The following is a 14,044-nucleotide window of genomic DNA, read 5'->3' on the forward strand; positions in this document are numbered from 1 at the left end:
AGAAGTGAAGGAAGTTCAGTGCAGGTATAGGAGCCATCTTGGGGGTCTTGTCCAGGTAGTAGTCTACTCTGCCAAGATGTGGTGGTAGAGAAGAGTGTAGAGAACAATACTCGTACTCACATTTAGATAACCTTCTATCTGACCGCCTTCTGCCTACAAAATATCAGAAACTGCGTTGTGAGGTAGTACGAGCCCCAGGCCTACTGGGTGTAGCAAACTTCCCGAGACCTCCCAGGAGAGCCGTGCCTTCTTCAGTAAGATACTTCAGCTTTCTGCTCTTTGTCTTACTGGGGATCAGATCCTTGCTTTGGTAACTGTCCAGAGAATACTTGAGAAGGATCCCTGGTGTGGACAAGGTGTGCCCTAGAGGACAGTTACTCCTGAGGTTTTAGCACTGCATCTTGCAGAAAGTTGCTTGTATGTAAGAATCTGTTTAAGTCTCTAGTCTCTGAGAGGGGCTCTGGCCTGGGCCCGGCTTCACTGCAGCAGGAACTCTCTCGTAGCTGTGTCTCTTCACACCATCTACCAACTGAAGACCTCCCAACAGGAACTAACCACCCTTTTTAAAGGGGAAAGTGGGACTAACTCCCATTGGTGAGAAAAGAAGAGAGAAGTGTAAAAGGAGGACAGTAGTGTGAGGCATCTGCACCTGTGATTGGATAAGACAGTAACTCAACAAAGAACACAGATTATCAGGAGATTATATGGTAAGAACCCCACTGAGGGGGAGGAGCTTGAAGATTATCAGGAGACTGTGAGGAGGCTCAATTATTGGGAGTATTAATGAGGGTGAAGAGCCAGAAGATTATCACTGGACTGCAAGGGAGGAGCCTAAGTAAGGGGGTGGAGCCTGATAATTATCAATGGACTGCAGGGGAGGAGCTTCAGTAGGGGAGTGGAGCCTGTAAATTATCAATTGACTGTAGGGGAGGAGCCTCAGTAAGGGGGTGGAACCTAAAAATTATCAGTGGACTGCAGGGGAGAAGCCTCACTAAGGGGATGGAGCCTAAAAATTATCAGTGGACTGCAGGGGAGGAGCCTCACAAGGGGGTGGAGCCTAAAATTATCCGTGCACTGCAGGGGAGGAGCCTCACTTAAGGGGTGGAGCCTAAAATTATCAGTGGACTGCAGGGGAGGAGCCTCACTAAGGGGATGGAGGCTAAAAATTATCAGTGGACTGCAGGGGAGGAGCCTCACTAAAGGGGTGGAGCCTAAAATTATCAGTGGACTGCAGGGGAGGAGCCTCACTAAAGGGGTGGAGCCTAAAATTATCAGTGGACTGCAGGGGAGGAGACTCAATTGGGAAGAACCTTGGATTATATTATATGTTTGAACTCTTAACCTAATAACAATAAGACAGCGAGTTTTGTTCCTGTCAACAAAATGACCACAGACAATGTGTGAGAATGTTTATTCCGTGTCCTTATAGGTGCAGAGAGTCACCATCTGCACTTCCAATAATTGAATAATTAAACTTCATCAACATGCAAATATTTCATCAAATTACAATGACAGATCAATACAGAGATCTCTCCAGGAGAATCGATAACATAAACCACTGCATCAGGGGGTACAGACTCGTCTGAGACAGGAAGCGGTGACCCCTAGAGGTCACTGTATAGAATGCACCTCACAATTCTAATTATGGAGGGGAAACCATGGAATTCAATGTGCGTTAACTGTTTCCGTGGTCAGTTGTGGGGCTCTAGTACTGTGGGGTCCAGCTGAGAGAAGGGGTGCTGACTGCAGGACCCCCATCTATTAAGAGATTTTGTATAGGGGATTTTAGATGTGGACAATTAATCATTTGATACAGGGGTTTTCTGGGACTTCAGGACAAACCATCAATATTGGATTGGAGGACTCCTGATTGACCGGCTGAAAAGCACCTTGTTTCAAGGCGATATCTAGTGTTAGAAAAACTGCTCTCGCCTCTAGGTTGGATGCAGGTTTGCAACTCAGTTCCATTAAAGGGAATGGAGCTTAATTACAAACCACACCTGACCTGGAGACAAGAGCGGTGCTGTCTCTGGAAGAAAGTGGCCATGTTTCTCTAATGCTGGAGAACCCCCTTAACAGGTACAATTCCATCCATTTTGTAGTGGCTCCATCTTGTATTGCAGCTTACTGCAGTTAAGTCCAATTTAAAGGGGTTATCCAGCGCTACAAAAACATGGCCACTTTTCCCCCCTACTGTTGTCTCCAGTGAGGTGCGGTATGCAATTAAGCTCCATTTACTTTAATGGAACCGAGTTTCAAAACCCCACCCAAACTCGAGACAACAGTAGGGGGAAGTGTCCATGTTTGTAACCCTGCCCACCACTGATATCACACAGTGATCATCAGGCCAAGGGCAAGGAAACAACAGCCTCTCCTGAGCAGTATAGGGGAAAGAGACCCTGTTGTTTCATCTTTCTCTAATCTATCTATGTAGATGAATGGACAGATAGATAGATAGATAGATAGATAGATAATGAATGCACCTATATGTTTTGTGCATTATATTTTTTGCTGGCGTTCCCCTTTAAACGAGACTGAGCAGTACCAGGCACAACCACTACAAAATGTATGGTGCTGTGCCTTCTCGATAAAGAAGAGGCTGCAATGTAACCAATCAGCTGATTGGGACAAGTGCTATGAGTCAGACCCCACCTGATCGAATATTGGTAGCTTCTAGTATGGGTAGTTATCAATACTAAGGTCCCAGAAAACCCCTCTCATGCTCTGTATACCAGCCAACCTGCCGCTCCTCACCTGTTGCAAAACTTCTCACTATGTCCATTCAGCTGAGTTGTAGTTGGTGGGCCAGAGGTTGGCGGTCACTGCTTTATCCACCAGGGTGGGTGTCTTTTCCTGCTGTCAGTGTTACCTCTTATTGAGTAATATATATAAAAGAAGTGACAACTGCTCTGAGGTCATTCCTGCATCACTTGTAGTGGCAGGTAGTTCCTCCACCATCAGCCCCTGCTTGTATACCCCCCCCATGGGTAAGAGTGAGGGTGCACACTTTTCATAAAGATGGAGCTGCACTTTATATAGATACAAGAATACACATAAAGTATCATATATAAGAGAAACAGGGTGAGTCGGGACCTGCAGAGATTCTCTGGAACTAATCAGCATGGGCTGGGTCAGTATGGCATCCTCTGCCCTGGGGGCTGTACACATACCCCGGACAGGTATATACACTACACAGGAAACATTTCTGCAGGTGAGAAGAGTCTCTGGAACAATCAGCAAGAAGCTGCATTTCTTTCTTTCTTCCACCGGATTACAGATCGCACAACGTTCCTGAATACAGGAGAGGGTTCCTGATATCACTACAGTCCGGGGTTCCTGATATCACTACAGTCCGGAGTTCCTGATATCACTACAGTCCGGGGTTCCTGATATCACTACAGTCCGGGTTACTGATATCACTACAGTTCGGGTTACTGATATCACTACAGTTCGGGTTCCCGATATCACTACAGTTCGGGTTCCCGATATCACTATAGTCTGAGGTTCCTGATATCATTACAGTCGGGGTTCCTGATATCACTATAGTGGGGTTCCTGTTATCACTATAGTTGGGTTCCTGATATTTCTACAGTCCGGGTTCCTCATGTTACTACAGTCCGGGTTCATAATTTCATTATAGTCTGAGGTTCCTGATATCACTACAGTCCGGGTTCCTGACATCACTAAAGTCCGGGTTCCTGATATCATTATAGTCTGAGGTTCCTCATGTTACTACAGTCCGGGTTCCTGATATCATTATAGTCTGAGGTTCCTCATGTTACTACATTCCGGGTTCCTCATGTTACTACAGTCCGGGTTCCTCATGTTACTACAGTCCGGGTTCCTCATGTTACTACAGTCTGGGTTCCTCATGTTACTACAGTCCGGGTTCCCGATATCACTATAGTCTGAGGTTCCTGATATCACTACAGTTGGGCTTCCTGATATCACTATAGTCTGAGGTTCCTGATATCATTACAGTCGGGGTTCCTGATATCACTATAGTGGGGTTCCTGTTATCACTATAGTTGGGTTCCTGATAGCACTACAGTCCGAGTTCCTGATATTTCTACAGTCCGGGTTCCGGACATCACTAAAGTTCGGGTTCATAATTTCATTATAGTCTGAGGTTCCTGATATCACTACAGTCCGGGTTCCTGACATCACTAAAGTCCGGGTTCCTGATATCATTATAGTCTGAGGTTCCTCATGTTACTACAGTCCGGGTTCCTCATGTTACTACAGTCCGGGTTCCTGATATCACTATAGTCTGAGGTTCCTCTTATCACTACATTCCGGGTTCCTAACATCACTACAGTCCGGGTTTCCTGTTATCACTATAGTCTTGATTCCTGGTATCACCATAGTCCGGGTTCCTGATGTCACTATAATGGGATTCCTGATATCACTATAGTCCTGCCTGTACAATATGGAGGTTTAAGCATGGAGGTGGAGATGGCAGGGAATACAGGCTATGTGCTGCCTTTTCCATCTCGCTCTCTGTATCCCTCTGGAGCAGTGAGACAAAGATCACAGCCAGAGCGGAGTGAAGAACTTAGCTGAGTGTTTCTCCCAGCTCCATCTAACATTCAATAGGGGTCAGAGCTAACTTTTGACCTTCCTCTAGGACAGGGATGGGGGGCCTTCAGCCCTCCAACTATTCCAAAACTACAATTCCAATCATACCTGGACAACCAAAGCTTTTTATTTAGCTGTCCAGGCATGATGGGAATTGTAGTAGAGGGCCACAGGGTCCCCATCTCTGCTCTAGGACATGTCAAAAGTTTTATAAAATGACAGTTTCACTTTAAATCTGTCCATGAATAGGACCGATAGGATTGCTGATCAGGACCTGTGTTCTCATCATTGGAAGGGGACCTAGCAGTCAGACCCCCACAGGTTAGACACTCACCCTTCAGTGGATGGAGAACAGTCTTTAGTCCTAGGAAACCCAGAAGTAAATCAGCTCATAAAGCTGGAGATCTATGATCTATCTATGACCTGATGGTAAAAGTTGGAGATTCCCTTTAAGATACTGATCAGTCCTGGACATCATTCAGTATTTTCCATTACACGACTCAGAGGTATATATGTTTGTATCTCGTAGCATATGTGCATTATAAAGCGTATAACATATAGTGTTACATATTATATTACTAAGCCCGTATATTTTGAGGACGAGCGCCACTGGGATGGTCCCTGAATAAAGTTTCTGAGGCAAAGAGTCCCAGGTCATGGTAACCCTTTCCCTTCCATCTTATAGGTAATAGAAAGCTACACTGGGCCCCCTGCTCCACTAAACCCACAATACTACACATTAGTGACCCTGCTCCAAGAGAAGCCAACCCCTCAGACAACCCCCGAGAAAAGACAACCCCCTGGTAACAACGCTCGAGAGAAGACAACCCCTCGGGGAGAAGGCGTCGCAAAGACAAAACCTCAGACAACCCCTAAGAGAAGCCAACCCCTCAAATGACCACTGAGAGAAGACGGCCCCTCAAATGACCACCGAGAGAAGACGGCCCCTCAAATGACCACCGAGAGAAGACGGCCCCTCAGACGACCACTGAGAGAAGACAACCCCTCCGACAAACCCCAAGAGAAGACGACCCCTCAGATGATCCCTGAGAAAAGACAACGCCCTGGTGACAACGCTAGAGAGAAGACAACCCCTCGGACGATCACCGAGAAAAGATGACGCCTCAGACAACCCCTAAGAAAAGCCAACCCCTCAAATGACCACCGAGAGAAGATGACCCTTCAAATGACCACTGAGAGAAGACGACCCCTCAGACAACCCCCAAGAGAAGACAACCCCTACGATGACCCCCAAGAGAAGACGACTCCTCAGACAACCCGAGAGAAGACAACCCCTCAGACGACCCGAGAAGATGTTCCTTCAGATGACCCCCAAGAGAAGACGACACCCAAAAGAAACGACCCCTCAGGTGACCCCCAAGAAAAGAAGACCCCAGAGAGAAGACGACCCCTCAGATTACTAGTAACATGGATCTCAGTGCGGGATCAGTGTAGCTTCCCGCCGGCGTGGCTGCCGCAGACCAGAAAACATTACATACAGGCTGTTTCAGTACGGCTGCCAATAGGTGAGATGACAATCTTTATTGCAGCCTATGGAGGAGATGTCTCACCGATCCCTGGACATATGTGGGGGGACCCGGACTGGGCACTACAGGCGGCACATACATCAGCTTATGGTTCCTTTATCTTCTATCCCTTCGGGGACTGCTGCATTAGACACTTCGGTCACTTACATCCGAGGATTCTCCTATATCATGAAGCAAATCAGAACTTTTGCGTCTCTGGTGATAATTTAGAGGATAAGAGGCGGCAGCTGCTGTAATAAATCAGTAACCGGAGGGGCCACACCTCACAGATCCCATTGATCCATCCTCAATGTAGCAATGTGTTTCTGCGATTCCCCCAATGTGACTACAGCAGCAGACCCCCGTACTGGGAGACCCCCAATGAGACAAGACAATATATCAGAATTAGTATTATCTAGGACCTACGCTTTGGTAGGCAGACATTTATGAGGTTACAATTATCTGGGTGTGCCTTTTTTCGCAGTACTGAATTTTCTCAAATGTTTCTATATTTAAGTATATTTATTAAAAGTTAAATTTTAATACGTGGTTCTGTGATATAGATACCCTGCAGGAAAGCCCCCCCCCCACTTGCTGACTGTACAGCTGGATGTCATGTCTTGGCGGTTGCCGCTCACTGTACAGTCTTGAATTGTAAGTCAGGAAATAAAAACTAAGACCCTGTATGGCAGAAGCTAAGAATACACCGACCTCTGCCAAAGAAAGCGACGCATACAAAATCATGCGTTGAGTATGAGAGACAGGTGACAGGTCATGGTGGCCCTGCACAACCTCCACCAGGTTGTAGACATAGCTTGGACACCCTACATGGCCTCCACCAGGTTGTGGACATGGCTCGGACCACCTGCATGGCCTCCAACTGGTTTTGGACATAGCTTGGACACCCTGCATGGCCTAGACCAGGTTGTGGACATGGCTCGGACACCCTGCACGGCCTCCACCAGGTCGTGGACATGACTTGGACCGCCTGCATGGCCTCTAACTGGTTTTAGACATAGCTCAGATGCCATGCACAGCCTCCACCTGGTTGTGGACATGTCTCGGACACCCTTGGGCCTAGCGATAATCACCCTTATTTAACAGTCCTTGGATTTCCAGCTTCATTGGCAGGAAACCTCATGCGCCGGTCTCCCAGGTCCCACAGCTTATGGTGCTGGTTTGGATGGGAAATGTTGAGGTTTGTTTCTTTTAGGTCAAATTTTGGAGGTTTGGGGAAAGCTTTGGCACCTTGTCTATGGCGCCGTGTAGAGCTTAATCATTAACCAGCCCACTTTCAAAACTGTCAGTGACCCCAAGTGTATAAATACAGAGATTGCGAGAGTAGCTGGCAGCGTGCGCGGGGACGTTATTTCTGGGTGCGCTGCTGCTTGCGGTCCTCCTCGGTGCTTGGATAATACAGGTGGCACTCAGGGTCGCCTCGGATCATGGGGGCTCCAGCAATCATCTTTCCGGTATTGGGGTTGACGCACCAGCATTCTCCTCGCTGACCGTTTAGCGACATCTTACACTGCAGGACATGGGAGAAAGTACAAAGACGCTTACTGTGTGACTACTAAGTATGTGCAGGTGACTGAGACTTCAAGGGATATTCTGCTTTCTTTATACAGGCTTGTAAATATATAGTTATGCAAGATGATTCCACTGCAGCCTTGAAGTATCTTCTATTTCCTTTCTCTGCCCAGTACAGTTGTTTTTATGCTGCCAGGACTTGCTCCAAGTGGCACTGCCCTATAGGTATACGCACCCAATGATTCATCTCTGCTTCTCTTACATTCACCGCCATGTCCTGCTATTACTAGGTGCTGCTGTACTACAATTTCTTCACAGCTAAAACAACTCTGCAGTCAATATTCTGTATAGCTACTCACCGCTGCCCAGCGTGTGAAACAGGATCCCTACACTTCCAGTGATTCTTCCCTGTATTACAGCTGCCAGCATGCCCCTTTATTACAAGGTGTAAGGTAGTGCTGTCGTTACTCCATGTCTTCACAGACAACACAACCCTGCTACTGATATTACTCTTCTAGTCACTGCAGCCCAGAATGTTAAACAAGATCCCTGAGTCAGAGAGGGAGAAGGAGGGATAGTGAGGATAACCACCAGTATCAGATCTGCCAGCTCCCCCCAGTATAGAAGGCCATATGTGCTCTGACTACTCCATAACTTCCCAGACAACCCAGCTCTGCTTCTCTCTGACGCACTGCTGCCCAGCATGGGAAACACAAGCCAGAGTTCCTCAGAGTTCTCACTAACGCACAAGGACTCTAATCTACTGTTTTACTTCCTTACTATCCCCGCCGTCACCTCCTTTAGTCACTATTATAGCGTGCACTCACCCCATTAGTCACCATTATAGCGTGCACTCACCCCCTTTAGTCACCATTATAGCGTGCACTGACCCCATTAGTCACCATTATAGCGTGCACTCACCCCCATTAGTCACCATTATAGCGTGCACTCACCCCATTAGTCACTATTATAGCGTGCACTCACCCCATTAGTCACCATTATAGCGTGCACTCACCCCATTAGTCACCATTATAGCGTGCACTCACCCCATTAGTCACCATTATAGCGTGCACTCACCCCCATGAGTCACCATTATAGCGTGCACTGACCCCATTAGTCACCATTATGGCGTGCACTGACCCCATTAGTCACCATTATAGCGTGCACTCACCACATTAGTCACCATTATAACGTGCACTCACCCCCTTTAGTCACCATTATAGCATGCACTCACCACATTAGTAACCATTATAGTGTGCACTCACCACATTAGTCACCATTATGGCATCCACTCACCCCATTAGTCACCATTATAGCGTGCACTGACCCCATTAGTCACCATTATAGCGTGCACTGACCCCTTTAGTCACCATTATAGCAGCACTCACCCCATTAGTCACCATTATAGCAGCACTCACCCCCTTTAGTCACCATTATAGCGTGCACTCACCCCATTAGTCACCATTATAGCGTGCACTCACCCCCTTTAGTCACCATTATAGTGTGCACTGACCCCATTAGTCACCATTATAGCGTGCACTCACCCCCATTAGTCACCATTATAGCGTGCACTCACCCCATTAGTCACCATTATAACGTGCACTCACCCCATTAGTCACCATTATAACGTGCACTCACCCCCTTTAGTCACCATTATAGCATGCACTCACCACATTAGTAACCATTATAGTGTGCACTCACCACATTAGTCACCATTATGGCATCCACTCACCCCATTAGTCACCATTATAGCGTGCACTGAACCCATTAGTCACCATTATAGCGTGCACTCACCCCATTAGTCACCATTATAACGTGCACTCACCCCCATTAGTCACCATTATAGCGTAAACTCACCCCATTAGTCACCATTATAGCGCGCACTCACCCCCTTTAGTCACCATTATAGCAGCACTCACCCCATTAGTCACCATTATAGCGTGCACTGACCCCATTAGTCACCATTATAGCGTGCACTCACCCCCTTTAGTCACCATTATAGCATGCACTCACCACATAAGTCACCATTATAGCGTGCACTCACCACATTAGTCACCATTATAGCATGCACTGACCCCATTAGTCACCATTATAGCGTGCACTCACCACATTAGTCACCATTATAGCATGCACTGACCCCATTAGTCACCATTATAGCGTGCACTCACCCCATTAGTCACCATTATAACGTGCACTCACCCCCTTTAGTCACCTTTATAGCGTGCACTCACCCTCTTTAGTCACCATTATAGCGTGCACTCACCCTCTTTAGTCACCATTATAGCATGCACTCCCCCCATTAGTCACCATTATAGCGTGCACTCACCCTCTTTAGTCACCATTATAGCGTGCACTCACCCCATTAGTCACCATTATAGTGTGCACTCACCCCATTAGTCACCATTATAGTGTGCACTCACCCCATTAGTCACCATTATAGCGTGCACTCACCCTCTTTAGTCACCATTATAGCGTGCACTCACCCCATTAGTCACCATTATAGTGTGCACTCACCCCATTAGTCACCATTATAGTGTGCACTCACCCCATTAGTCACCATTATAGCGTGCACTGACCCCATTAGTCACCATTATAGCGTGCACTCACCCCCTTTAGTTGCCATTATAGCAGCACTCACCCTTTTTAGTCACCATTATAGCGTGCACTCACCCCCTTTAGTCACCATTATAGCAGCACTCACCCTCTTTAGTCACCATTATAGTGTGCACTCACCCCATTAGTCACCATTATAGCGTGCACTGACCCCTTTAGTCACCATTATAGCAGCACTCACCCCATTAGTCACCATTATAGCGTGCACTCACCCCATTAGTCACCATTATAGCGCGCACTCACCCCCTTTAGTCACCATTATAGCAGCACTCACCCCATTAGTCACCATTATAGCGTGCACTCACCCCCTTTAGTCACCATTATAGCAGCACTCACCCTCTTTAGTCACCATTATAGCAGCACTCACCCTCTTTAGTCACCATTATAGCAGCACTCACCCCATTAGTCACCATTATAGCAGCACTCACCCTCTTTAGTCACCATTATAGTGTGCACTCACCCCATTAGTCACCATTATAGCGTGCACTGACCCCTTTAGTCACCATTATAGCAGCACTCACCCCATTAGTCACCATTATAGCGAGCACTCACCCCATTAGTCACCATTATAGCGTGCACTCACCCCATTAGTCACCATTATAGCGCGCATTTACCCCCTTTAGTCACCATTATAGCGTGCACTCACCCCATTAGTCACCATTATAGCGTGCACTCACCCTCTTTAGTCACCATTATAGTGAGCACTCACCCCATTAGTCACCATTATAGCGGCACTCACCCCTTTTAGTCACCATTATAGCGGCACTCACCTGTTTAAGGTTGAATAATCCGTTCTTGTCGCAGTTGGGGATGTGCAGGGCGTAGAGATGTTCTAGCGGCCCTCTCTCATCAGGAAGATTCATGGATGAAATCCTCTCTAAGACCTGATCCAGCTGCTGCTGACAGAGACTCTGAAAAGTGGGGAAGAGGCTGTAAGATCTGCAGAGCATTGCATCAGTCACTGGTTTCAGATGCCCTTATCAATCCTGCAGGGATCACTACCTCAGGCTGTGTTTACATGTATGTTTTGGTTTTTGATACAAAATTACAGTCAAATTGATTATGTGATCTCTGCAATGTTGTCTACATTGACTATGTGGGCTTTATCATGTGATCAGTATTACCAGGCTTTATCATGTGATCAGTATTACCAGGCTTCATCATGTGATCAGTATTACCAGGCTTCATCATGTGATCAGTATTACCAGGCTTTATTATGTGATCAGTATTACCAGGCTTTATTATGTGATCAGTATTACCAGGCTTCATCATGTGATCAGCATTACCAGGCTTAATCATGTGATCAGTATTACCAGGCTTCATCATGTGATCAGCATTACCAGGCTTAATCATGTGATCAGTATTACCAGGCTTCATCATGTGATTAGTATTACCAGGCTTCATCATGTGATCAGTATTACCAGGCTTTATCATGTGATCAGTATTACCAGGCTTCATCATGTGATCAGTATTACCAGGCTTCATCATGTGATCAGTATTACCAGGCTTCATCATGTGATCAGTATTACCAGGCTTCATCATGTGATCAGTATTACCAGGTTTCATCATGTGATCAGCATTACCAGGCTTCATCATGTGATCAGCATTACCAGGCTTCATCATGTGATCAGTATTACCAGGCTTCATCATGTGATCAGTATTACCGGGCTTCATCATGTGATCAGTATTACCGGGCTTCATCATGTGATCAGTATTACTGGGCTTCATCATACCACTCCTGGCCACTGTGACAAGTGCCCAGTTGGTACCACAACACCCAGGGTCACTGCATCACATGATGATGATGCAGATGACATGATAAAGCCTGATAATACTGATCACATGATGAAGCCTGGTAATGCTGATCACATGATGAAGCCTGGTAATATTAATCATATGATGAAGCCTGGTAATACTGATCACATGATGACACCCGGTAATACTGATCACATGATGAAGCCTGGTAATGCTGATCACATGATGACACCTGGCAATACTGATCACATGATGAAGCCTGGTAATACTGATCACATGATGACGCCCAGTAATACTGATCACATGATGAAGCCCGGTAATACTGATCACATGATGAAGCCTGGTAATACTGTACTCCGTACTCTGGTAGCCCCTGGGGTTTGGTTCTCACCCTCTGTGCCGATTGTCTTGGGATTTTCTTCTCATCATGAAGTTTGTTGTTTTTGGATCGGTGATGTTCGCTGGCTCTCCCGCGGTTTACAGCATCTTCCTTTACCGGAGGTCTCACCGGTCTTCTGGGGAAATTATCAGTCACCATCGGCCCTGCATCCAAGTTGTTATCCACGAGCGTGCCGTCAGAGCGTTCCTCTGGAGCATCTGACAACAGAAGACAGGAGACCCATCAGTGGCGTGTAGCCATGTGTCACTATTACACGTAGCCATGTGTCACTATTACACAGAGCCATGTGTCACTATTACACGTAGCCATGTATCACTATTACACATCCCCATGTATCACTATTACACGTAGCCATGTGTCACTATTACACAGAGCCATGTATCACTATTACACGTAGCCATGTGTCACTATTACACAGAGCCATGTGTCACTATTACACGGAGCCATGTATCACTATTACACGTAGCCATGTATCACTATTACACAGCCATGTGTCACTATTACACGTAGCCATATATCACTATTACACGTAGCCATGTGTCCCTATTACACATAGCCATGTATCACTATTACACATAGCCATGTGTCACTATTACACGTAGCCATGTATCACTATTACACGTAGCCATGTATCACTATTACACATAGCCATGTATCACTATTACACATAGCCATGTATCACTATTACACATAGCCATGTGTCACTATTACACGTAGCCATGTATCACTATTACACGTAGCCATGTATCACTATTACACGTAGCCGTGTATCACTATTACACGTAGCCGTGTATCACTATTACACAGAGCCCTGTATCACTATTACACGTAGCCATGTATCACTATTACACGTAGCCGTGTATCACTATTACACGTAGCCGTGTATCACTATTACACGGAGCCATGTATCTATATTACACGTAGCCATGTATCACTATTACACGTAGCCATGTATCACTATTACACGTAGCCATGTGTCACTATTACACGGAGCCATGTATCACTATTACACGTAGCCATGTATCACTATTACACTATGTATCACTATTACACGTAGCCATGTATCACTATTACACGTAGCCATGTGTCACTATTACACGTAGCCATGTATCACTATTACACGTAGCCATGTATCACTATTACACGTAGCCATGTATCACTATTACACGTAGCCATGTGTCACTATTACACGTAGCCATGTATCACTATTACACGTAGCCATGTGTCACTATTACACGTAGCCATGTATCACTATTACACATCCCCATGTGTCACTATTACACGTAGTCATGTATCACTATTACACATCCCCATGTGTCACTATTACACGTAGCCATGTGTCACTATTACACATCCCCATGTATCACTATTACACGTAGCCATGTGTCACTATTACACGTAGCCATGTGTCACTATTACACGTAGCCATGTATCACTATTACACGTAGCCATGTATCACTATTACACAGAGCCATGTGTCACTATTACACGTAGCCGTGTATCACTATTACACGTAGCCATGTGTCACTATTACACAGAGCCATGTGTCACTATTACACGTAGCCATGTATCACTATTACACGTAGCCATGTATCACTATTACACAGAGCCATGTATCACTATTACACGGAGCCATGTGTCA

General features: G+C 46.1%; 1 protein-coding gene across 1 annotated transcript in view; it reads right to left on the reverse strand.

Annotated features, from left to right (window-relative positions):
• Window positions 1-1,395: 1,395 nt before the first annotated feature.
• Window positions 1,396-14,044, reverse strand: part of IGFBP2 (insulin like growth factor binding protein 2) — a 67,012-nt gene continuing 54,363 nt past the window's right edge. Inside the window, exons 3-5 of the mRNA XM_069982379.1 lie at window positions 12,394-12,599; window positions 11,018-11,158; window positions 1,396-7,632 (exon numbers count right to left, since the gene is read on the reverse strand). Coding sequence (XP_069838480.1) covers window positions 7,471-7,632; window positions 11,018-11,158; window positions 12,394-12,599 — 509 coding nt within the window. The 3' untranslated portion in view covers window positions 1,396-7,470. The remainder of the gene's footprint in view (window positions 7,633-11,017; window positions 11,159-12,393; window positions 12,600-14,044) is intronic.

This window comes from Dendropsophus ebraccatus, chromosome 9 (assembly GCF_027789765.1).
Source record: "Dendropsophus ebraccatus isolate aDenEbr1 chromosome 9, aDenEbr1.pat, whole genome shotgun sequence".
In the NCBI taxonomy this organism is placed as follows: domain Eukaryota; kingdom Metazoa; phylum Chordata; class Amphibia; order Anura; family Hylidae; genus Dendropsophus; species Dendropsophus ebraccatus.